Source organism: Tursiops truncatus, chromosome 16 (assembly GCF_011762595.2).
Source record: "Tursiops truncatus isolate mTurTru1 chromosome 16, mTurTru1.mat.Y, whole genome shotgun sequence".
In the NCBI taxonomy this organism is placed as follows: domain Eukaryota; kingdom Metazoa; phylum Chordata; class Mammalia; order Artiodactyla; family Delphinidae; genus Tursiops; species Tursiops truncatus.
In genome coordinates, this window is record NC_047049.1 from 46,464,442 (window position 1) to 46,491,128 (window position 26,687).

The window sequence follows — 26,687 nt, forward strand, 5'->3', positions numbered from 1 at the left end:
GGGAGGGAAAAGAGCTCTTCCTGTGTGCTGTTTCTCAGTTGCCTTCAGCTCAAAATAATCAATATGCCAAAGTGGCATGTTTGGGGGTGGCATAACCTGGTCCCTTTTAACAGCTTACTCCATTCTTTCAGCCAGCTTCAGCCTCACTTCTGGCCTCCCAACCTCCCAGCCTGACTTCCTTGCTGCTGCCTTCACGCTCTCATTTCCCCTTATATGTGCCGAGATGACAGACTCTTGTATTCGGATGTCTCTGTTCTCCCTTTACTTGTACCATGGCAGGCATGTGCCTTTCGTTTCCATACCCCAGTGGCTTGCACAGGGTGGACACCCAGGAGGCCCTATAAGCCCCATGAATGCATAAAAGAATACTGGATCCAGTTGCACCCGGGGGTTCACACTGCATGGAAGTGCAGGTCAAGCAGTTTGGGGGGTGCCCTGCCTCCTGCACCCCCTCGCTGAAGACCAGCACCAGCTGAGTCAGGAAACAGACCCAGGAAGAGCCAATAAAAATAATGGTAAAGAAAGTGATCTTTTATATTGATGTTTTGAAAGCATTAAAATAATTATTTTGGAAAAAATCCAAACTTTCTAGACTCCCTCAGAGTTATATTAAAATTAATCCTTTTTACTTAAGGGGGGTGGTAGGTTTCCCCTTTGTCCTTCACCTTTCAGGCCCCTAAGTGAGACCCATTAGGAGCGCCTGGCTGATTCTCTAGACCCCTCAGATGGGGGACTTAGCAAAGAACAGATGACCAAGTGGAGCCCAGAAAGAAGCTAAGTAACTAAACAAAATTTTTAAAGGTAGGGGGCACTCAGGAGCCATCCTGTAATAAATCATCTGAGGCCCATGCAGTGCTCCCAGGACAGCACAGGAACCTGGCGAGGCCCCCTTGCCCTTAGCTGCAAATTGTATTAACTTCATGAAACCGGCTCGTCCGGCCCCCTGCAGAGTGCCCCTTCCATTACCTCACCTCTCTCTTCTCCATTAATCTTTCTGCCTCAATACTTATCCTTTAAATCAGTTCAGCTCTGAGAGCCATCTTGCTCCTTCCCCAGCCCGGCTTTAAAATCCCATTGATTTTATAAATCAATTGTGTTTTAGTTCAAGTGCGGCCACTCCTCCACGCTCTCGGGGCTGCACTAACAGAGCTACAGATGGAAAAACAGGGTGCCGATGCCCCAGCAGGTGCCAGGGCCAGTGCTGCCACAGCGTGGTCGTAAGGCCCTGAAAACGGTCAGGTGCGCTAGGTGTGTATCTCCTAAATAGACCCTGAGATGAGCAGTGTATGTGGTAATTTCGTAAGCAGGTGCTCCCAAGGGACACCAGTGAGGGGTGGCAGCGGGGGAGCAGCACCGGGACGGGGAGAGCCAAGCTGGGGTGCAAAGCCAGTAAAGGAGGGGTCTCAGCCTGAGCCCCAGGGAGACTCTGAACGTGAATTGCACCTCTTTATCCCTCCAAGTGGTGTCCAACTAGAAAGAAGGCTGCAGGGGCTTTCAGGCTCCCATATGCATGAGTCTTTGGCCAAGGGCTGTGGGGCGAGGGAGGGATGTAAATTCCTGGGCACTTCCAGTTCTCCCACTGCCTGCTCAGAATGGCTCCAATAACCCAAGGACAGACTTCAAAACGGTCCAGCAGCCCTGAAAAACCACCCGGGGTAAGCTGTTGGAAGTAAGGGCGCATAAAGACAGGAAAAAGGAATCAAGGGAATTTGGGCAGAGCTCTGACATGTTCCACTGTGTAAGGTATCTTTAATGTGTTCTCAGCCGTTTCCAAGATGCGGCAGCTGCCAGGTATTCTCGTTGAAACACTGGGGGAGTGAATGACCTGCACACCCTTGCTGAGCCCCTCCTTATGCGAGATGGGGTGAAGCAGACGGGCTGGAGTAGACCCAGGCCCAGTGGAGGGGCTTACCTACAGAGAGGGGGCCCCCGACCTGATCCCATAGAAGGTCCACAGGTGGGCCTGGGCCATGCTTCCATGAAGCGTCATCTGTTCAGCCTGGAAGCTCCGAGTAGGCAGAGGCTAGGCATCTCTTTGTGTTGTGGTCCACAGCCCAGCGCAGTGCTTGTTGCAGATAAATATGCATAAACATTTATCAAACTTGTGATATTTTAATTGCTATTTTAGATCTCCTGAGGGGATTTAGCTCCATTCCAAAAGAGCTCTCTCTTTTAAAGTTTTTATTTTAATTTATGTAAGCAATGCATGTATAAAACCACAATACTACAGCCCCATCCTCCCCTTCATGACCAAAGTCACCGTTACAGGTGTGACATGTTCCTTCTATGCAAATGTATGTACCCACTGAATATACTTTGTGAATATACCTCTTGTTTAAGGGGTTGTGTTTTTCTTCCCTTTTTATATAGTTTTATAATTTGTGTATTTTTCTGCTATTTGCTCTCTTCCACCGCTATAATAGAACTTAAGTAAATATTAAAGCAGAAAAGGGGAGATGGAAAGGTTGGGGATACATCTTCTTAAGGGTGGTCAGGAAGTCCTCACTGAGAAAATGGCATTTGAATAAAGAGCAAAGGGGCTGAGAGGAAGCCCTATGGGGCCAGGGATGGCAGGTGCAGAGCCAGGAGGCCGGTGCATGCTGGCCTGTTTGAGGAACAGCAGAGGCCAGTGTGGCCAAGAGCAGGGAAGTGCAAGCAGGTCCGAGAGGCCACATGGCCAGGTCCCAAGGACCCTTGGAGGCTGTAGTGATGGCTCCTACTTTTACTCTGAGTGAGAGGGGGAGTCCTGCAGGGTTTTCATAGGGAAGTCACATGGTCTAACTCCCATCTTTAAAAACTGTCTCTGGCTGCCCTGTTAAGAAACTGCACTGGGGGGATGGCAGAGGGCAGACTGGAGAAGAGGCTGTAGCAGTAACTCAAGTGAGGAATGATGGTGGCTGGGAATAGGCATGTCTGATAGTGTTTCCATTGACTGAGATGGGGGAAACAATGAGAGGAGTAGGTTTGGGGGTCGGGAAAGACCAGGAGTTGAGCTTTGCCATGAGATGCTGGAGGTGGATGGTGTGATGGCCGCCTGGGTCTGGGGTTCAGGGCTGAGCTCTGCACAGGTGCCTTCCACACATCGATGGTGTTTTAATCCATGAGATGGAAGGAGATCACCGAGACAGTGAGTGTGGACAGAAGTAGAGTCCAAGGACTAGCCCCTGGTGCTGGACTTTAAGAGGTGGGGATGATGAGACTGAGAGTAGTAGCCAGTGAAGAAGGGGAGAGGCAGGAGAGAGTGGTCTTGGAAGCCAAGGGTAAAAATGGTCACAGAGGCAGGAAGGACCAACTGGGGTCAGGTGGTGTAAGGGGAAGGAATGGATGGGCTCACTTGACCTTGGATTAAGCACTGTGAGGGTCATTGGTGGCCTTGATAAGAGCAGTTTTGGTGGTGCAGAGGTAGGGGAAGGCTGACAGGGTGGGATCAAAAGAGAACAGGAAGCAGTTAGGGATGATGAAAAAATTCTAGAAATGAATGGTGGTGATGGTTAAGTAGCAATGTGAATGTACTTAAAGCCACAGTAAACCGTACACTTAAAAATGGTTAAAATGGTCAACTTTATGTTAAGTGTATTTTACTACAATAAAAAAGGAGAATCGGAGAGGAATTGGAAAGAGTGAAGACACCTCTTCTGAGGTGTTCGTTGAAGAGGGGAGCTAACCGTGTTCGCTCATATACATTCATCTCATTGTTTTTAACTTCTGTTGTGCATCCTGTAATGTGAATACAGCACAGTTTATTTGGCTATTTTCCTATTGTTGGGCATTTGGGTTTTTCCATTATTAGGGATCACTCAGTGTGCTCCAAGGGCATCCTTGGGTGTGACTACCTAGGCACTTGTGGCTCTTTTTGCAGGAAAGAGGTAAGACACGGAATTTGCTGGGTTATAGAGTGGGCATGTTTTCAGTTTTAATAAACACAGCCCAATTGCCTTCTGTAAAGTAGCTTACAATAACTCACAACACATGATATTACTGAATTTTAAAAATGTACCTGCCTAAAGGGTACACAGTACTGCATCATAAAATAGCTATAATTTGTACTTCCCCCTGATTACTACTGAAATCCAGCATCACTACACATCTTTATTGGCTGTTTGTGTTTCCTCTTCTGTACATTCACTTCTTTAATTTCTTCAACTCTGACAAACAAAAGATTTACACTTCCCAATCAGAGAAGAAAAAGAAATAAAAGGAACCTAAATCCGAAAAGAAGAAGTAAAACTGTCACTGTTTGCAGATGACATGATACTACACATAGAGAATCCTAAAGATTCTATCAGAAAACTACTAGAGCTAATCAATGAATTTGGTAGAGTAGCAGGATACAAAATTAATGCACAGAAATCTCTTGCATCCCTATACACTAATGATGAAAAATCTGAAAGAGAAATTAAGGAAACACTCCCATTTACTATTGCAACAAAAAGAATAAAATAACTAGGAATAAACCTACCTTAGGAGACAAAAGACCTGTATGCAGAAAACTATGACACTGATGAAAGAAATTAAAGATGATGAAAACAGATGGAGAGTTATACTATGTTCTTGGATTGGAAGAATCAACATTGTGAAAATGACTATACTACCCAAAGCAATCTACACATTCAATGCAATCCCTGTCAAACTACCAATGGCATTTTTCACAGAACTACAACAAAAAATTTCACAATTTGTATAGAAACACAAAGGACCCCGAATAGCCAAAGCAATCTTGAGAACGAAAAACGGAGCTGGAGGAATCAGGCTCCTGGACCTCAGACTGTACTACAAAGCTACACTAATCAAGACAATATGGTACTGGCACAAAAACAGAAATATAGATCAATGGAACAGGATAGAAAGCCCAGAGATAAACCTACACACATATGGTCACCTTAATTTTGATAAAGGAGGCAAGAGTATACAATGGAGAAAAGACAGCCTTTTCAATAAGTGGACAGCTACATGTAAAAGAATGAAATTAGAACACTTCCTAACACGATACACAAAAATAAACTCAAAATGGATTAAAGACCTAAATGTAAGGCCAGACACTATAAAACTCTTAGAGGAAAACAGAGGCAGAACACTCTATGACATAACTCACAGCAAGATCCTTTTTGACCCACCTCCTAGAGAAATGGAAATAAAAACAAAAATAAACAAATGGGACCTAATGAACCTTAAAAGCTGTGCACAACAAATGAAACCATAAAAAAGATGAAAAGACAACCCTCAGAATGGGAGAAAATATTTGCAAACAAAGCAACTGGCAAAGAATTAATCTCCAAAATATACAAGCAGCTCATGCAGCTCAATATCAAAAAAAAAAACCAACCCAATCAAAAAGTGGGCAGAAGACCTAAACAGACATTTCTCCAAAGAAGATATACAGACTGCCAACAAACACATGAAAGAATGCTCAACATCACTAATCATTAGAGAAATGCAAATCAAAACTACAATGAGGTATCAACTCACACCGGTCAGAATGGCCATCATCAAAAAATCTACAAACAGTAAATGCTGGACAGGGTGTGGAGAAAAGGGAACCTTCCTGCACTGTTGGTGGGAATGTAAATTGATACAGCCACTATGGAGAACAGTATGGAGGTTCCTTAAAAAACTAAAAATAGAACTACCATACGACCCAGCAATCCCACCACTGGGCATATACCCTGAGAAAACCGTAATTCAAAAAGAGTCATGGGGCTTCCCTGGTGGCACAGTGGTTGGGAGTCCGCCTGCCGATGCAGGGGACACGGGTTCATGCCCCGGTCCGGGAAGATCCCACATGCCGCGGAGCAGCTGGGCCCGTGAGCCATGGCCGCTGGGCCTGTGCGTCCAGGAGCCTGTGCTCCGCAACAGGAGAGGCCACAACGGTGAGAGGTCCACGCACCGCCAAAAAAAAAAAGTCATGTAGCACAATGTTCATTGCAGCACTATTTACAGTAGCCAGGACATGGAAGCAACCTAAGTGTCCATTGACAGATGAATGGATAAAGAAAATGTGCCACATATATACAATGGAATATTACTCAGCCATAAAAATAAATGCAATTATAATTACAAAAGCAAAAAAAAAAAAAAAAAAGAAATGCAATTGAGTCATTTGTAGTGAGGTGGATGGACCTAGAGTCTGACATACAGAGTGAAGTAAGTCAGAAAGAGAAAAACAAATACTGTATGCTAACACATATATATGGAATCTAAAAAAAAAAAATGGTTCTGATAAACCTAGGGGCAGGACAGGAATAAAGACATAGACATAGAGAATGGACTTGAGGACACAGCAAGGGGGAAGGGTAAGGTGGGATGAAGTGAGAGAGTAGCATTGACATATATACACTACCGAATGTAAACTAGATAGCTAGTGGGAAGCAGCTGCGTAGCACAGGGAGAGCAGCTCCGTGCTTTGTGACCACCTAGAGGGGTGGGATAAGGAGGGTGGGAGGGAGACGCAAGAAGGATGGGATATGGGGTTATACGTATGCATATAGCTGATTCACTTTGTTATACAGCAGTAACTAACACAACACTGTAAAACAATTATACTCCAACAAAGATGTTAAAAAATAATTTTTTACACTTCCTTGATAGGAAAAGGGCATGCGAGTTCCCTGGCAGTCCAGTGGTTAGGACTCAGCGCTCTCACTGTTGCGGCCTGGGTTCCGTCCCTGGTTGGGGAACTAAGATCCTGCAAGCCACACAATGAGGCCAAAAAAAAAAAAAATCAGGGCTGGCCCTGCACCTTGATGCTGCCTGCATAGGCCTTTGTCCTTCTGTGATAATGAATGAACCTTTGGGTCCTTGCATTCCATTTCCTCCACCCAGGGTTCTGACCTTCTGAGTTGGAGTGACTGTTGCTGTCATCCCTGGCAGCCTCTGTCACCTTGCGGACACTTGGGCGCTTTTCTGTGCAGCCTGCTTTTCTCATCCCTTCCTGGCATCTCTGAGCTGAAGCACTTAGGGCCCCGCTCAGTATCGGTTTTGCTTGGGAAGGATTGTAGCATCCTCGGTGACCAACACTGACTGGGCTTTGAATCCTGGCTTCGCCACATAACAACATTGTTGTGTAACCTTCAGCTTTCTTCCTCTGAGTCTCAGTCAGAACATCTGAGAACTCAGGATTATTCTGAGGAATAAGTGAAATTACTCATGTCAGCTGCTGGGCTCCCACTCCCAACTCTGGCCCTTGCAGGCACTTAGGCATGTCCGTCCCTTCCACTGCCACCCACCCTACCCTCACCTGTCCACCCATCAAGGTCCTTCTTTCTCCCATTTTGACCCCTCCTGGGCCAGCATTTCTAGGAAAGCCAGCCCAGTGCTAATGCAATGAGGGCCGAGTCTACCAACACCCAGCGGCTGTTCCAAGCTAAGCCCCCATCACCACCTGAGCAGGCCCTGAGGAGGGAGAATTTGTATTCACAGACAAGGCTGTGCCACTTATGCGTGACGTGACCCCTGTTGCTGAAGAACACTTGTTGTAAGCATTAGATGAGCAATTCCTGAAGGTTTTTAGCGCAGTGTCATTCAGCAGATCCTGACTGAGTGCTTCCTATGTGCTGGGCACTGACCTGCAGCACCTCTCTCCTGAGCTGGCTCCGTCCCCCGCGTCGCATTTCCCCTGGACACATCCTCTTGGATGTCAGAGAGACTGCAAGATCTAACATGTGCACCATCTTGCTGCCCCTCCTTGACTGCTGGCCTGTCCCCCTCTCCATGCCATCAGCCATCAGCCCCGCCTCCTAAATGTCTCTCAGGGTGGCCCCTCCTCTCCACCCTCCCAGAGACTCACCCCCAGCCTCTACCCTCTGTCTCTCCTCCCCTGGCTTGTCCTGTCAGCTCTCCCAGTTTCCCAACAGCCTAGCTTCCAAGTAAGGATCTCAGGCCTCCAGGGCTCCTGGATGAGTCTGCAGGCCCTGTGCTCAGGGTCTCCTTGCTCAGAACTGACTGCCTGGACCGAGACCCCAGATTCTGAATTTAGGATTGCTCCAAACAGGCATGTGCTCACACACCTCACAAGCTTGCAAACACACTCACACTCACACACATTCACACATATGCATGCACCCACACTCTCAGATGTACTTACAAACATACCCTCATTGTACACTCACAATGACACACACGTGTGCACACACTTGCACACTGCAGCCTGCACACACACACACATTCACAAGCATATATGCTTGCAAACACACGGATGCACATGCACACACACATGCACATACTCGTACACACTCATGCACATACATACTTACATACGAGAAAAAACACACACTCACGCACACAGATTTTCCCAGGAGGGCGTTGGACCCCCTCTCTCTCCATGGCCCTCAGTTCTGGGGAGAGGTAGATACATGCACTGCACAAACAACACTACTGTACACCAGACTGTTATTCGCACTATTCTAAAGGTGAAATTGAAGTGGAGAGAAAGAGACTAATTTTAGTGGAGTGACTCTTGGAGAGCTACATGAAGGGGGTGCAACGGGACCCAAATGTTCAGTGGAAAGTAGGACTTTGACAGTGAAGATGAGCAAAAGGGCATTACACTGGGGAGTTGTCCAGTGTGACTAGACCCCAGGGCAGTGATTATTGGAATCACCTGGGCTGCTTCAACATCCAGATTCCAGGTCCTTCCCCCGGAAGTTGTGTTTCAACAAACCTGGAGACCGGATCTCCTAAGGTCCCAGCTAGGCGTTTTCAACAAACCTGGAGACCGGATCTCCTAAGGTCCCCGGTAGGCGTAATATGCAGGCACCTTCGGCGGCCGTTAGCCCTGGGCTGACAGGGAGGCGCACGGTTAGGCAGGGGTGGCGCTGTCCCGTGAACTGATCGTGACGGCCAGGCTGGGGTTGGATTTTACTCTGCACGTCATTGATAAATGCCCCAACTACTGTGGAGAAAAGGAGTAAACGCTGATTATATCTGCGTTTAGAAAGATTTCCTCGGCAGCTGCGTATCTCTTCTGGAGACTCCAGCAGAGGGCAGGGAGCAAGAGGAAGGCGTCCAGGCGAGGGATGATAAGAATTCGAATTGATTCAGTAAAACAGAAGTGAAAAGAAAGAAGAGTGCAGGGCTTCCCTGGTGGCGCAGTGGTTGAGAGTCCGCCTGCCGATGCAGGGGACACGGGTTCGTGTCCTGGTCTGGGAAGATCCCACATGCCGCGGAGCGTCTAGGCCCGTGAGCCATGGCCACTGAGCCTGCGCGTCCGGAGCCTGTGCTCCGCAACGGGAGAGGCCACAACGGTGAGAGGCCCGCGTACCGCAAAAAAAAAAAAAAAGAAAGAAAGAGTGCAAAGAGAGAATCTTCAGAATTTGCACACTAATTGGCCGTGGGACTTGATGGGGAGGGGTTTGTCAAAGCAACTCCAAGATGTCAAGATTGGCCGGTCCCAGTCATGAATCCTTGGTGAGCAGGGAGTGGGGAGCAGGCTTGGGAGATGTGAGTAGGCAGTAGACGTTGAATTTGAACATGGGCACAGGCGACCATGAACCATCCCTATGGAGATGCCCCCCATGGAGATGGTTTAACGTGAGCCTGAAGTTTCAGAGAAAGATCTGGGCAGAAATAAAGACGTGGACTCATGATGGAATGGAGGGCAGCTGGGGCAGCCCTGGGCAACAGCAGGACTTTCGGGGAGAACAGGAGGAACTGAGGCCAGAACGGGCTGGGCAGGTGGTAAGAGACGTGGGTGTACCAGGCAGCTGGGCTCTGCAGGGGGGGCGGAAGGGGAGCTTCAGGAAGAGGGTAATCAATGTGCCTGGGCACCAAAGGGTCTCAGAGGCTGAGAATCAGAACCAGACTGTCGGATTTCATCAGAGCAGTTTCCAGGAGAGGACAAAACCTCCAAATGCAAGGGGTTGGCAGGGACTGGGGGGTGAGGAAGGAGAGACTGGGAGTGTGGTCCGTCCTCTCAGGAGATGCTTGTCAGTGCGAATAGGTGACCACATCAACCCGGCACACTCGTTGATCTGAGCCAAGAGGTAGCAAATGCTACTCCTGTTCCTTCCTTGCAGATTGGAATGCCCCCTCCCCTGAGGTGGGTCATCCTTCAAGGCTCAGCCTAGGCACTCCTCCTCTGGGTGGCTCTGCAAATGTCTACAGCGGAAAGGTGCACCTTCATTTAAGTGTCTGCAGCCTTTGCCCGTCCACGTGGCCTGTGGCTCTTCCATCTCTGTGTGGCTCTTCTGTATGTTATTTCTCCTGCCAGCCTTGGGGCTCTGGGGGAACGCAAACAACTTGGGGTTCTGCCCCCTACCTGGAGGAGCTCCGCAGACTTGGAAGGCATGGATGAATGAACGAGTGAATGAATGAATGTGCTTGTGAGCCGAAGAACTTGACTTTGAGGAGGGCAAAGAGCACCCTGCTCCTCCCCAGGTCACAGGCCTGCTCCTGGGCCAGAAACTCCAGAGGCTCCCCGTAGTTCTGGAGCCTTAGAAGGTTAGAGCTGTTTGAGTTGAAATCTTGGCTTAAATGTTTACAGAACTGGAATATTTACATGGCTTGATTCAAGGAAATGCTGAAGACAGGAACAGTGGTTATCAATAAATCATAACAACAACGATTTTCCTTTCAAGATGCTCTATGGGCCTTATAAGTAATATCTGTGTGATTGACCGGCTGGGGGACAATCCGGGCTGGCTGGGCAGCCTAAGTAGCATCTGCAGGAAGCGCCTCCCTGGTGGACTGAGGGGAGCAAGGGCTGGCCTCTCCTTCCTCCACTGGAGCCCTGCTTCTGCCAAGGACAGTTGATTCTGCAAATCAACTATACTTCAATTTAAAATAAAAGAGTAAGCCAAAGTAGCCCATGATGTTTGCCAACCATGTCTTACATCCGTTACCTGCCTGGTGTGGTGATGAGAGCCACAAGTGCAGAACTAGATAAGACGTCATGTCCTCCCATCCCTACCCCTCAGTCTAGAGGGGCAGAAAGGCAACCACACAGATTAATAAATACCAGCCATGGACCACATGTCCTGGTAGAGGAGGGAAGGACTATCTGGAAGAGATCAGAAGGAAGGTTCTGTGGAGTTGGATCTTGAAGGATAGATAGGAGCTCACCATGCAGCCAAGCCAGAAATTGAGTAGGAAAAGGATGGAAGAAACAACTGTGGGTTGCAGGGACCGCGCGTTCCAATCATAAGTTAGGATCTGTGGTCTAAGAATTGTAAGTGTGATTACATTTGGACTCAGAGTTGTTCCTCCAAAGTCCAGGATGGCCCCTCCTAGCGACCACTGCAGCAGTATCCTTGATACTGGCCAGAGAGAGGAGAGAAGGTTTCCCCAGGACAGAGGGGAGAGCGAGGGGAAGGGGTAGGGGAGGCATGGGAGGGGCAAGAACTCAATCACTGTGAAGGGCAGTACCAACCTGGCAGAGCGCTGCTCAGTGGTATCTGCGGAGCAGGAGCGCTCGAGGCACTCGGTGGCTCTAGGTAGGAGGGACGGCCCCTTCACCCTGCCAGGGAGCCATCGACAAGTCACAGCAAGCAACTGTCGCAGAGGCCCTGCTGTGCAGGCCCAGCTGCCAGGATGATCCCAGGGAAGCAGCAAGGTGGTTTGGCAGGTGGGATGGGGGTTCTGGGCAATGGTGCTGAGATCTGATGCTGCCAGGGGAGAGGTGCCACGCAGGTACCAGGGAGGGAGTCTGCTGGGGCCAGCTCCCTTGGGGCCTGAGTGACAGGAAGCCTGCTAGAATGTGAGCTGTTTATGTTTCTTATTTTTCTTATTTCTTACTGCTTTTTCCCTAGCACCTGTAACAGTGATTGGTACATAGTAGGTACTAATAGATAGTTGCTGAATGAATGAATGAGTCATTGAACAAATGGAAAGCTGGATGGATGGATGGGTGCATGGAGGCATGGATGGATGAACAAACCTGGGGAAAGGCAGAATCTTGGATCCCAGGGACAAAGCAGAAACTAATCAGGCAGGCTGTGCACTCCCCTAGGTGGATGACCTTGGGCTGCGGTGCTGAGGGGTCCCAACCCATGTCCCTTTGAACCCAAGGGGGAGATAGGCCAAGCATGATCATGCCCTACTGGCCAAAGCTCCCATACTCTGGTCACCGGGCAGCTGGGATGCCAGGGTGGGGCAAGGACTGACCCCTGGCCTGCCATCCTTCGTGCTCACTGTGTGTGTGCTTGGCTTCCAGCCCGCTCCAAAAGCCTGGTGATGGGGGAGCAGAGCCGGAGCCCTGGGCAGCCACCCTGCCCCCGCAGGCTGGGCCCCGTCCTGAAGGCGGGCTGGCTGAAGAAGCAGAGGAGCATAATGAAGAACTGGCAGCAGCGCTGGTTCGTACTGCGTGGGGATCAGCTCTTCTACTACAAGGACAAAGATGAGAGCAAGCCCCAGGTGAGGAGCGTGCGTCCTGTGTCCAGCGGGCATCACAGCGGGGCTCCAGGCGGGGGTGGGCGGGCGTGTTTAACTACGTCCAGGAAAGGGGAGAAGGCAGACAGTGACCCTCCCGTCAGCACCTCCACCCCTCAAGCACCAAGCCCCTGACTCCACTCAGCATGACATTTCACTGGGATTTCCAAAGTGAGCTTTATCCCCTGCTACCACGTTCCGGGTATCACACCTTGTTTTACTGTGACACATCCACAGCTTCAGTGATGGAAATGTTTCCTGGTAATGGTGATAGAGAACATCCGTCCATGGCTTAAAATTACAACTCTTCTCATGTCCTTTTCAGCCTCTTAGTGCTTCCAAGGAGGACACAGGTGCACACATTCCATTCCTTCCATTATGCAGGGAAACGGGCGCCCAGACAAATCTAACGTCATACTGAATTCTGGCTCGTGGTGAAACCCCTGTGCCAGAGGCCTCTGCCTCTCAGGGGCCTGTAAGGCACTGTAAGCTCCACCTCAGGCGCTTAACACGTCTGCCTTTCTACCCAGTTCCACTAAGTTCGCTCAGTCAGAGCAGTCGGTGGCCTCCTCCGCCATGGTGCAGCCTGGTCACAGTTGCCCTGTGCAGACATCATAACCGAGCGCTCTGCACGCTGCCGGCCATGGCGGCTGGGCTTGCGGAGCTTGGGCAAGCTAACCCTTGTTATGGGATTCAGACAGAGAAAGGATGTCTGGGAGCTACCCTCGCTTCTCTTGGGGAAAATGGGGACGGGAACTTGAAGGACTTCTTCCAAAGGTGGCTCCTAGTCATCGATCCAAGTTGGAAAGAAAAGGGAGATCCCCTTGTTTGGGGTCAGGGGTCACAGAGCTTTTCAGGGCTGTAGCCTGTGCACATCCAGCAGTTCCACGGTGTGCTCGGGGGCCTGGGGGGCTGGGAGGGGGCTCTGTGATGGGCAAGGTGGAAGGAGGTACCTGGGCACAGCACGGTATCACGTCGTCAACACAGCGAGAAAATGACCCTGTCACTCCTCTTCCAAATTTTCTGAGTATGAAGAAGGAATTGTCCTATCTTTAGCACTTCTCCAATACTTGGGACCCTCCCTTAAAAACATGGGACTCTGGGGGTGGGAAGGAGCAGGCCTCATCTCAGAGACCTCAGTGGCACTAGTCACCAGCTGCAAGTAAATAACTTTCTGTCTTCACTGTATCTATTCTAGTGGTTAACTTTTGTTTATGGAAAGCCATACTGGTTTCCATTCGTGAGAGTCATAGCATGTTTTTGTTTCTAAAATACATCTAAGTTAAAAACAAAAAGTGTTGCACAGCAGTGTGAGTGTGCTTAATGCTACAGAACTGTACACTTAAAAATCATTGAAATGGAAAATTACATGTTATGTACATCTTAACACACACACAAACAAGTGAGACTGCTTGAGGAAAAGTTTTACATCAATACCAGTAGAGATGAGAGGTGAGGATGACAAGACTCATGAAGGTGGATCGAAGCTAAAGTTTAGGGAACTCTGATCCTGTCCAGCCTCCCAGGCTTTATAAGGAAGGAATAGAACTCCCAGAGAGGTGGAGTGGAACAAACAGGAACTTTGAATTTGATCTGAATTAGGTCAGTCATGCTAGCTAAATAACTTGGTAGAAGTCACTTAATTTTTTTTTTACTTTCAGTTTCATGATTACTAAAATGGAGACATTATTACCTACCTCACAGAGATGCACTAAGAATTAGATTGTAGAACATGTGCGCGACGGAGTGCAGATCCTAGCACCTGGGATACTTCAGTCTGGGTACCCTCACGCTCCCTCAGCCCTGCCCCTCAGCCTGCTCCCCAGATCAGGAGCCACACCTCTGGCTTGCCCACTGCCATCTTCCTTCTGGCTTCTGTGTTTTGTGTTGAAGACCAGCCTTGGCCCTTCAGTGGCCTCTTGGCTTTCCTGGCTGTCCTTTTGGTGACATGTCACTCTGATGATGGTGATCAAAGTTGCCACAGTCCCTAGCACCTCAGAGCCCTGCCTATGGCCCCTACTGTCATCCCCCTCCTGGCCCGCCCATAGCACCATCTCCTGGGAGAAATGCATTATAATGTTGGGTGAACCCAGTGGACTAAAGTAACAGACTGAGGTCACCAGCCTACGTGTGAACCCCTGCCCCAGGCTTCCCCACATATTCTTCACGGTGAGTCTCAGGTGGCCCTCACCTGTCACTGCAGCTCCAGAAGGAACCTCCATCCCCCAGATTTCCCAGACTGGACATTCTTCTCCCTCACCTGCCACCTACTCCAGACATCAATGGCTTCTGGTGGAAATAGCTAATTGAATGGAAGTAATGACATCCCCAGTCACCAGCCTGGGCAAAGGAGGAGCCCTGGGGCCTGACCCAAGCTAAACCAGCGCAGCTGTCACCAGGGAGCCATTGGATCCCTGAAAGGAGCCAGAGTCTCCAACAGATGCCAGCATCATGCCCAGGGCTCCTCTTTTGGCCTCTCCGGGTCTCTGCCACATCCTCATGGGGGATTATTCTTTTCCATAATCCCCCCTCCCCAGCAAAGCCTGACTGCTCTGGCAGCCCTGTTGCTCAGGTTCCCAATCTCAAGGAGACTCTTGGTCAAATTTGACTCATTTATCTTTATAGTATGACCTCAAACCTACATGCCTGCTGGCAGAATAACCCTCAGATTTCCATTTAATTGCATGAACTACATGTAATGGACTAATTCTCAATATCTGGTTCCTGGAAAAATGGGCCCTGCTCAGTGTTTACGGTGATAGAAGTGCCCAGGCAGTGAGCTCCCTCCTAACAGATGGCCTGTCATCTGTCCAGCAGATGTAATTGTGGAGAGGAGGGATGTCCAGCTACCCTTGATGCTGCCCAGAGCACATACACGTGATAAGGATCACTCCCAGCCCATATTCTTGTTCTCTCTCCAAAGCCCTAGCTCTTCCCTTCTCCCCTTCTCGCATGAAGGTCAGCAGAGGACGTAGAGCACAGAGACGGGGAAAATTCAAGATGGTGGAAGAATTGGCTCAGATGGAAACTCAGATAGAAAGACTAGGCAAAGGTGCTTTAAAACAGAACCTGAAAGTGTGGCCCTGTCCCTCCAGCTTTTCCCAACACATGTCCCTAATAGTTTCCAGCAGACAGATCCTACAGTTTTACTAATAAAAGATTCCAGGTTTTTTCTTCTTAAATACTTTTAGCTTCTGCGAAATGTTTCTTGCACCATGAAAACTCCTGCCACATTCTTTCTTGATCAGCCTGGTCTGTTTCCACTGTTTGAGGATTCACTTTAAGTCTAGTTATCCCACTCCTTCACTGTGGGTTTCTTGGCTTTGAATAGAAATGGAATAGAATAGAAATGGAAAGTACAACTTCCAAAACGTGAGATGGAAAGAATGTAACAAATTAAATGTGATCATTTCAACAAATGGGCAGAAAATGGAGGGGAGGAAAAAACAAAAGAAAAAGGTAAATAGAAAACAAAAAAGTAAATAAATAAGATAGCAAGGAATAGGAAGAAACCTTTCAGTTGTCATAATAAATGTGAATAGGTCAGATTCATCTGTCTCTTAAAAGACAAAGTGGAAGTCTGGCTTAAAAAAGAGAAAGTAATAAAAAGGTTGAAAAACAAAACAATGGGAAAAACGTAAGCCAGCACATGCAAGCAAAAAGAAAGCAGATTTAGGAATATCAAAATCAAATAGAATAGAATTCAAGGTGATAGGAACAAAAGGGAACAAAAGAAACATTTCATTATAATATAAATAACCTACTGAGAAAATAGAGCAGCTGTGAACTTTTATGTTCTTAATGACATAGCTTTGAAGGATACCTAAACAAAGAAAAAGAATTCTCATTGTTCTCCATTTTTAAAAAAAAAATGAAATTATAGAGACACATTCACTGACAATAGTGCAAAAGAAAAAAAAAGACTTAGAGATTAAGAACAAAATGACAGTGAGTGAGGGTATATATGCAAGAGAGAGAGAAATCTATACACGTGGAAATAAAACACACACGTACTTCATAACACCTCCTAAGTTAATAAGAAAGTCAAAACTTAAATTCAAACTTCTAGTCAAGGATGACAGAGTTAAAACCCCCAAAATTCCAATAAAGAGCACTAAAGGTGTGCTTGTGAAGGTCTGGACACACCTAGATGGAGAGGGCAGGAGGGAGACAGCAGCATTCTGGATGCTGGACAGCAGGTGGGTGGGAGGTAGCTGATCAGCAAACCCCAGAGAGCTAAATTCCAAGCCAGCACCACAGAGAGCACAAAAATCCATCGGGTTTGCAAATCCCCTCACCGCCCAGCAAAGGCTCAGACATTGGCAGGACCAGTTATCTCTGGAAATGAGGGCAAAAGAAGAGCTCCAAACAGGAGTTCTGATTGAAAGTCAGTTTAAAAAGCAGTTAAGAGGGTTCCCTTTTCACCACACCCTTTCCAGCATTTATTGTTTCTAGATTTTTTGATAATGGCCATTCTGACTGACGTGAGGTGATATTGTAGTTTTGATTTGCATTTCTCTAATAATTGGTGATGTTGAGCATCTTTTCATGTGCCTCTTGGCCATCTGTATGTCTTCCTTGGTGAAATGTCTATTTAAGTGGTCCACCCATTTTTTAACTGGATTGTTTGTTTTTTTGATATTGAGCTCCATGAGCTCTTTGTATATTTTGGAGATTAATCCTTTGTCTGTTGTGTCATTTGCACATATTTTCTCCCATTCTGAGGGTTGTCTTTTTCTCTTGTTTATGGTTTCCTTTGCTGTGCAAAAGCTTTTAAGTTTAATTAAATCCCATATGCTAACGCATATATATGGAATCTAAAAAAAAAAATGGTACTGATGAACACAGTTGCAGGGCAAGAATAAAGAGGTAGACATAGAAAATGGACTTGAGGACATGGGGTGGGAGGGCGAAGCTGGGGCGAAGTGAGAGTAGCAACGACATATATACACTACCGAATGTAAAATAGTTGGCTGGTGGGAAGCAGCAGCACAGCACAGGGAGATCAGCTTCGTGCTTTGCGATGACCTAGAGCGGTGGGATAGGGAGGATGGGAGGGAGACTCAAGAGGGAGGGTGTATGGGGACATGTGTATGCATTCGGCTGATGCGCTTTGTTGTGCAACAGAAACTAACACAGTATTGTGAAGCAATTATACTCCAATAAAGATCTATTAAAAAAAAAAAGCAATTAGGTCCCAGATCTCCCGAACCACCTTGTGCAAAGCTGTGACTGCCCTCCCTCATTAGGGCGTAACACTTGGAAGGAAGCTGAGGACGCTGCCCCGTCATTGGGGGTGGGGGGGCGGGTACCTCACTAGAACAGGAGGCTTAGAGGGAGGTGGGCATCATATCAGTTCCTTAGCTCTCCCAGTCTTTATCCCACACTTGGCTGCCAGATCTCAGCAGTCAGGAATAGCCCTCAGGAAGGAAATGAAGAATTTTCACTGGAGAATGTGACAGGCCAAGAAGAAAAACACAAAATATACTGACAGGAGGGGTCCCCCATGAAACAGGCCAGGCAGATCTCTCTCTCTGTAAACATTCACCGCCTGCCCCCATACAATTTCCAATCAGCTGCTTAGAGAACTGTAACTAGTAGGAGTAAAGAACCTTGGGTCACTAGAAGGTCACTAGAAGGTCACTAGAAGGTCACTGGAAGGTGACTGGAAGAATTCACCCAAAGTGAATTCTTTCACTTAAGGAAAGAATTGCATATGAAGGCCAGACGAACACAGGAAAGGGGGAAATAAACAACTTGGAGGCAATAAAAACTGTGCAGGGGGGAGAAAACTTTTAAATAAAACTGTCTTTAACATCCTCAGAGAGAGACTATAAAAATGGACAGTCAGAGCACAAACCAGCTCCCAGAATTCAGAAATAAAATACCAGAAACAAAAACTCAAATGAAGGGCTGGATGAAAATCTTAACATAATCTCCCGGAAAGAAGAACAACGGAGAGGAAAAGAGGAGAGACAACTCAGTGTCTGAGAAGAAGTTCTAGAAAGAGAGATGAAAGTCCTCCTTAGAAAAAATATTCAGTTAAATTAAATTTCCTAGGATGGGAGTATAAACAGTGAATGCTGACTGATATAACCAAAGTTACTGTGGAGGTTCAGGAAGTCACATAGGGAGGGGCGGCAGGGAGGGCAGTGAAATAAAGCAAAATCTCAAACTGCCATGCTGGGAATTCCATAGATAATGCCTAAAATTTTAAATCAAGACATGGTAGTGTAAGGATCTTATTTAGAAATAAACATAAGAAAAGAAAAAAAAAAACCTCACCTAAAAGAGCTGAAAGTGGTGACTAAGATTTGGGCAGTAGTAGAAGAGGAAGAAATTGCTGCTTATAACAAGCCTTGTAGAGCTATTTGATTCTCTAAACTGTGTTTAGATATAACCTTCACTAAAAAAAATAAGTGAAATAAAGCTAAAATAGTTTAATTTGGGGATTTTCAGAATATAGCTACTACAAACCAAAGCTATAGGGTAAGGCTTTGGGGAGAAAATGGACAATGAGGTGATGATCAAAAAACTTGATATTTATCTGTATTACAGTTGGCCCTTCATATCCATGGGCTCCACAGCCATGAATTCAACCAGGCTGAAAACTATTCAGAAAAAAAAATAAATTTCCAGAAAGTTCCAAAAAGCAATACTTGAATTTGCTGTACACCGGCAACTATTTTACTTAGCATTGACATTGTATTAGGTATTATAAGTAATCTAGCGATGCTTTAAAGAATATGGGAAGATATGCTTAGGTTATATGCAATTACAAGCATTTTATATAAGGGACTTGAGAATCCGAGGTTTTGGGTAACTTCATGGGGGAGCACTATAGGAGCCCTTCCCCACCAGTACTGAGGGGTGATTGTCTTTTCATTTCTCACAATGAGACTATATTTACTTATGTCCATATTTTAAAATATTTTAAGTTAAACAAGGAAAGAAAAACTAAAAGCAGAAAAGGAAGGCAACAGGGACACAGCCCTAGAGAGTTCTCTTCAGGTAACCAGAAAGGGGAGCAGACAAAGAGCTCCCTCTTCCAGACAGAGTCGCCAAGCCCAGCTGGTCTCTGCAGAGCTGGCCTTGGCACACTGGAGGTGCTCAGAAATTGTGTAACTTCATGTGTGGAGGTGGGCTATATCAGGCAGCTCATGCCCAGGGTGGAGCGCAGGGCCTCTGAAGCAGAAGTGTGAGGGTCATCGTGTTGTCAGGAACCCAGACTGCACACGTGGTACCAGAAGCTGGATGTGGATGGCTCGGGTGCCACACTCAGAAGCTGGGTCCTGGCAGCACTGGGGGGCTGGAGGTTTGGGAGCTCAGACTTAGCCTTCCTCACTCCGAGAGGAAAGTCATCCACGGCAGCACAGGCAGGGAATGTCAAGGTGCCAGGCTGGAGGCAGAAAGACCATCCAAATGGGGCTGTTGTCCTGACAGCCGGTGTGGCCTAGAAGACCGCCAGGTGCTGGAACAAGGGGCTGGGGAGCCTTGACAGCAGCAGGGGACAAAGTGTGGGAGCTGACGCCTGCATCCCTGGGTAGCAGAGTCTCAAATCTACGCCCATGTGGCCGATGCAGCTGTAGGTTCTAGCAGAGGCAATTTAAAAATCACTTTGAGAGCAGACTGGGTTCTGTTTTGTTTTGTTTTCCAGGAGCGTAAGTAATGGGAGTGGGAGAGAAGATTGATTTAAAGTTTCATTTAATTTAGAGTAAAAGGTTGGAATTGGGAGGAGGAGAGACAAGATGGATGGGAAAGCAGATGCACTTCTAGGGGAGAACGTTAATATGGGGCAATCAGAAACCAGCAGTCTTTAAGAAAGAGGAAACCTCAGGGGAGGAAAGAGAGGCCATCTGACTCCAGAACTTGAAGGTCACAGGGAATGTTCCAGCAGGCCGCCAATCACCCCTTTCCTCCTTCCTTTGTTTACCAAGCTTGAATGTCAAAGACAAAAACGGTGCTGTCATGAGCTGGCTCCTTGGGTCCTGGCTCCTGAGGAAGGTGCCTGGGTTGTCTCCATGTTCCGGATGAGGGAATTTGGGGGCTGGCATCAGGCCTAGGTTAGTGGGTGTGTTACCATAGCGCCTGAAGTCTTTGCTTAATGTCTGCCCATGGAACCTCACAGCTTTGTCTAGTAAGACTCTACCCACCAGGGCCCTTATCTCAGCTCTATCTGGGGGCATAATTAAGATGCTGTCAGGCTGGTCTGAGCCGGTCCACGCTCACAGCAAGTCACAGAGCAGCCCATGTGTCAGATGCTTTTTCACATCTAGACATTGTAAATTCGACTCAGCTGGAGTTGATTCAGCAAACACTAACTGAGCATCCTTCATCAGTTGTAAACTGTTACTCAAACCAGCCTAGAGGTCGTTATTGTTATTGTTGTTGTTACCATTGTTGCTGTTGTTGACATTGCTACCGTTAATTTATAGCACTTCCTTAGTTATATGTTTCCTCCCTTCCAGTCTGTACACTTCATTCCCGCAGGGCCTCAGTCTATCTTATTACTTATCTTCTCCTACCACCCAGCACAGTGCCTGACACATAACTGATATGTAGTAACACTTGATACTTACATGAATAATTGAATGAATGAATGAGTGAATGAATGAAGAAATGAGTAAATTGACTGAATGAGTGAACACGGATCCAGCCTGTGTTAGATCCTTGGTGGGAAAATATTTCATTGTTTTTGTAAAGTGCTTGAAAAGTGACAAGGAGCTTATTGGACTGCCTTCCCCTATTAGTATGTAAGCTCATCAGGGTCGGGATTTCGTTTGTTTTGTTTACCCTGTATCCTGATTGTCCAGAACAGTGCCTGACACCTAGTAGAAGCTCAATAAATCCTTTTTATTTTATTTTTTATTTTATTTATTTATTTATTTATTTTGCGGTACACGGGCCTCTCACTGTTGTGGCCTCTCCCGCTGCGGAGCACAGGCTCCGGACGCGCAGGCTCAGCGGCCATGGCTCACGGGCCCAGCCGCTCCGCGGCATGTGGGATCTTCCCGGACCGGGGCACGAACCCGTGTCCCCTGCATCGGCAGGCGGACTCTCAACCACTGCACCACCAGGGAAGCCCTAAAGCCTTTTTAAATAAACATTCATAATTTCCATTGAGCCTCACAGCAACCTTAACAGGGCAGATACAATTCATTTCCATCGTATAGGTGGGGAAAATGATGTTCAGAAGGGTGGAATGGAAGCTTGCGTACTATGGAAAGAAAATAATATTTGGAATCAGAGAACCTGGGTTCAAATCCCGTTTATACCACCTACAGGTTGTAGATTTAGGTAGATCATTGAAGACCCTCTTGCTCCCACATTTGGTGTGTTGTTCTGAGGCTGCCCTGAGAGTTGGACAGATGGCAGCTGGCGGCAGTGGTGGTGTCAATGCTGCCTAAATACTCAGGGACAAGATTCCTGTAATTCTTAGAATGGGATCTAAGATAGAAGTCCTCCAAGAAGGCTTCTAAAATGACATGTGAAAAGCAGGTGACAGAGCCTGGAAGCGGGGATCGCCTGAACCCGTGAGGCTCCCTGAGAGCAACCCTATGTTGCCTTTTCCAATTAAGAGTCCAGGCTGTACCTTAGCAAGTCGTTTTTACTGAATCCTGCATGACAGAGAATGACAGATTTCCGAATTTTGGCTTCACTGCTTACTAGCTAGTTACCAGAGAAGGTATTTCCCTTTCTGAGCCTCACTTTTCTTTTTGTGAGGTGGGAATAACCACACCCACTATATAGGGCTGCTGTCAGAGTAAGATTAAACATATTGGAAACAGCCTAGTGTCGGCCTTCTCTCCTCGGTGGAACTGTACACAGTAAAGGGTTAGCAGCCATCCAGCTCAGTCAAGCAAGAGAAGTCCCGTGGCATGCGGCACGGCCCCGATCTCGGCTCTGCCTTACTTCATGGGCTTAAATCTAAATAAAAGCTAACACTTACATGCATACGAACCAAGCACGATCCTAAGTGCTTGGCATGTATTGACTTAATTCTCGCAGCAACTCTACAAGGCACCTGCTAGATAGTCTCCAAGGATAGCTGTCTCTATTCCTCCCCTGCCTATGCACACACCCCTCCTCCCAACAAGAAGTGCAGTCTCCTTCCTCTCTTCCGCATCTGAGCTGCCCTGGTGATTACTTGACCGATAGAATGAGGCAGAAGTGATGCCATGCAAGTTCTAGGTTCGGTCCTTGAGACACCAAGCCGTTTCTGCTTTTGCTCTGGGAAGCCACTGCCATGCTCTCAGGATGCTTGAGTGGACCACAGAATTATGAGGAGATGGACCACATGGCCCAGACAGACAAGTAGGGCATCCTTGGACCTTCTGCCCCATTCCAACTGCCAGCAACCAGGATGAGGGGTCTGAACTCCTGCCCATATGAGGGACAAACTGAATAAGAAATTTGAAGAGAAATCGTGGAAAGGGCGCTAGATCAGGCACTGCATCCTTATGCAAACAAGACTATATTTATTCTGTGAACCTCCAGAAGCTATAGCCCGGATAAATAGAATTGCACGGAGGCCACTGTGCCCTCCATATAGGAAAGATACTTTGTTCCCATGGAGTGGTCTGCTGGGCAGGGGTGAGCTCCAGTCCCTGGTGCTGGGCAAGCCGAGGCCAGACCAGCACTTGACTAAGAAGCTTGGAGGAGAGCCTGTCGCTGGGTAGGAAGGTGGCCACAGATGATCTCCAAGTGCCCTTTCAACTCTCAAAGCCAGGAGGTCAGTGGAGACCTTATAAGGCAAGGAGGAATGGAGGGACAATACCTAGAGTCAGCCAAACCATAGAGGTTTTCAGAAGTTCCATCCTGGATGAGTAAGAAAGAGAAGCAGGCAAGCTGTGGGGGTCTGGCCAGAGCAGGGGGATTTCCCAGAATTCCTGTGGCTGATGTCACTCCTGGTCATTAGTGGCCATGTAGTGCCAAGCTTAATGGTGGCTCCTAGCAAAGATCTTGCAGACATGCAATTGGCGGCAAGAGAGCTGATGTGTACAGACCTTGGTGCAGTGGGGCCTTTGCAGCTGGCATCTCCACCAGTCACATCTGGCCTCGTGAACTTGCCCCTGACTCCCTGAGAGGTCCAGGAGAGCCTGATTTCACTTCCTCCTTCATACTTTCCACCCGCACATCTCTGTGCACAGAAGAACAAGGGCTTGGCTACCTCCATAGCAGCTCCCATAGATCTTGGCACAGCAAACTCCAGTTGATCAAGTTGTGCTCAGAGGAACATGCGTGAGTGAGAGGGAAGGACACTGAAGCATCAGACAAGCCCTGCTCGCCGCCTCAGGATAGCTCAGTAGCTATTGAGCAAACGTCCTCCACAGGGCGGTAGGAATAACCATGAGCTAACTGGGAACTGATATTAACGTTGCCATTAGCGCCCCAGAAAAAAATTAAACAGTAAATGTTTTCTTGTTTTAAATGTCCTTGGGGATAACTTCAAATGCTGCTTTTGTGAAGAAATACTCACTGGAGTCTTATTAAAAAAAAAAAAGAGTCATCATTTATTTAGGTTCAAATGTCAGAATGCGTGGCTTTTTCTTAAGGGATACTTTACATTTATGTAGCTATTTGAGAAATGTAACTACCCTCTACTAACAGATCAAAATGAAAATTCTCATCAAATAGTTATTTTAAATGAAACAGAAATGTATTTAGTAAATTCAAAATTGACGGCAGCAGCCAACTCTTTTTTAAACAATTTTTAAACTGTTTAGTTAAAGCAATTTTTTTCTGCATCTGACCTGTCAAGGAAAAACATAAGATGGAAGTAATCCTCCAAAAATATGAGTTTTCAAGCTTATCTTGCACCATATAGCAGTGGTTCTGAAAGCGACCGCTGGAATAACAACATCACAATACCTTATGATTACCTACAACTCATCATTATATGACAAGATTTTGCCACTGTCATGGTGAAAGAAAACCCAGTTACTAAGAAGCCTGATGACACGCTTGGGAGTATGTAAATCAAGTGCCGAGTGTCTTGGTTGCCCCCGAATTATTTCGTACTCAGAGTGTCTCTGCCTACAGAATGGATCTTCATCTTATAAAAATGGCTTCTGTGTTTCCTTCAATGTGGCTGCCTGTTCGTGGAAATGTAATAAGCTTCTCTCAGGCTCTGCTAATTTAAGTCAGCCACGGATATTCATTTACAGTATTTAAATGTCTTCCACTTAAAATAGATCAATCCTTTGGCTTTCAATTGAACCCAGTTAATTTACAGTAATAGCTGGAAGCCTGGTTGGTAGATGACTCATTTTGTCAATTACTAGGCAAAAAACTGCATCAAATGACATTGAGGCAGCATGGAAAACATATCTTATTCATTGTGTGATGAGCATAACTTACTTTTAATTACATTTGGGACATTCTAGCTCATTCATACTGCCTAAACACTCAGGGACAAAATTCGAGTACTGAGTTACTGTTTATCAGCAAAATGGAGGTGATCTGGGGGTGCTGCTGTGGGATTGCCGCCTTGCCTGGTCTGCTGAGGGTGATGGGTAGGCTTCCTGAATGATCCTTTGCAGAGGATTGGGATGGGGTGTGCCTTCCTCAGCAGAAGGCAGCACGTGCCCCTCAGCGGCAGTCTGCTCAGCAGGTTAGCCTGGCACAGATCAAAGCAAAAGTGTCTATACCGTGTTTCTCAGACTAACTTGCTCTCAACTAAACAGCATAGCAGTCCTCTCCCAAATCACCATATACCCCAGAGCATAGCACTAGTTGCAGGGCCTGGAGAGCAGTAAGACAGACCAAACCACTTGCAGTCAAGATCATCCAAGGCAAGCCCCCCAGACCCGGCATCACCATGTCCCGACTGCATATTCTGGGCAGAAACACACTTCCCAGGGAGTGTGCTCCAAGGCCCGGGCCAGCCTGAGTGGCAGGGGCAGACTGTTCATCATGGGGGAGAAGGCTGGAAGCTGTGCAGCCCCAGAAACATGGCAGAGACAGCTGTGTGGAAGAATAGCCCTGTGGTTCAGTGCTGCAGACCCTGGGCTGTGGAGAGGCAGGGTCCCCCTGGACTCCTCACAGCATGGAGTGGAGGCCACGCAGCACTGCCTACCAAGGGCTCCCAGTTCTGAAGCAGAGGCTTTTCCACACCTGCCATGTGGACTCCAAAGAGCTAAGGGCAGAGTTAGCATCTAGGTGGGGCAGAAATTGACACCAACATCTGCCTGAGTCTTGGGTCAGAGAACGTACTGGAAAGAAGTGGCTGACCAGTGAAGACTCACTCCCCTATAGGAAGCTCAGAGCACATGGCCTATGATGGCTGGTTCCCTTCTGAATGCATCAGCCCTCGACGGCAGTTAACCGATGCAGCCACCAAATGGGCATCAGAGGGAGTAGGCTTAGTTCTCCCTGAGCTCCTCCAGCTAGAACACCAGGTATTTTAAGGAGGCAAAGAGACCTACCATTCAGTCCATTGAGCCAAGGAGGAAGGGGGGCATTTTCACACTCCCAGGACCTCCCACTGCCCAGCGGAGATCCTTTACAGACTGGGCATTTGGCCAGGGACAGTGGGAGCCATGACCCCTCTCGGACAGTGACCTGTATCCTTGCTGGGTTTCTTGTGCTCCAGTCCAAAGGGTCAGGCAGGAAGGGGGTTCTCCACAGCCATCGTAGCTGGAGGCCAGAACCCAGACCTTCTGCCATGCCCTGCTGAGAGCTCTGACCATGAGAGCTTGGCAGATCCCAGCAGCCTGTGCCCCCAAGGCTGTATCACAAGTAGATGGGCCTGCCCTCTCATTGCTTTTCCTTCCCAACATCCAGTCAGAGGAGCAAGAGAATAATCATTAATTAAATGGCTTTGCATAGAAATACAGTGTTTCAATAGTACTATGATTTTATTTATTTTTTAAAATAAATTTATTTATTTATTTATGGTGCGTTAGGTCTTCGTTACTGTGTGCGGGCTTTCTCTAGTTGTGGCGAGCGGGAGCTACTCTTCATTGCGGCGCAGGGGTTTCTCTTTGCGGTGGCTTCTCTTGTTGTGGAGCGCAGGATCTAGGCGCTCAGGCTTCAGTAGTTGTGGCTTGCGGGCTCTAGAGCGCAGGCTCAGCAGTTGTGACGCATGGGCTTAGTTGCTCTGCGCCATGTGGGATCTTCCTGGACCAGGGCTTGAACCTGTGTCCCCTGCATTGGCAGGCGGATTCTTAACTGCTGCGCCACCAGGGAAGTCCCAGTACTATGATTTTAAAACTTTTTTATTGGGCCAGGTGAGCAGTCTGGGACAAAATTATCTGAAATGTGTTTACTCAAAATAACATCTAGGGCTTCCCTAGTGGCGCAGTGGTTAAGAATCTGCCTGCCAA

At 47.5% G+C, this 26,687-nt stretch overlaps 1 protein-coding gene across 8 annotated transcripts in view; it reads left to right on the forward strand.

Annotated features, from left to right (window-relative positions):
* The window catches only part of ARHGAP22 (Rho GTPase activating protein 22), a 202,839-nt gene that overhangs the window by 45,680 nt on the left and 130,472 nt on the right, over window positions 1–26,687 (forward strand). For all 8 annotated transcript variants that reach the window (XM_073793356.1, XM_073793357.1, XM_073793359.1 and 5 more), the window contains exon 2: window positions 12,146–12,345. In XM_073793356.1, coding sequence (XP_073649457.1) covers window positions 12,146–12,345 — 200 coding nt within the window. The remainder of the gene's footprint in view (window positions 1–12,145; window positions 12,346–26,687) is intronic.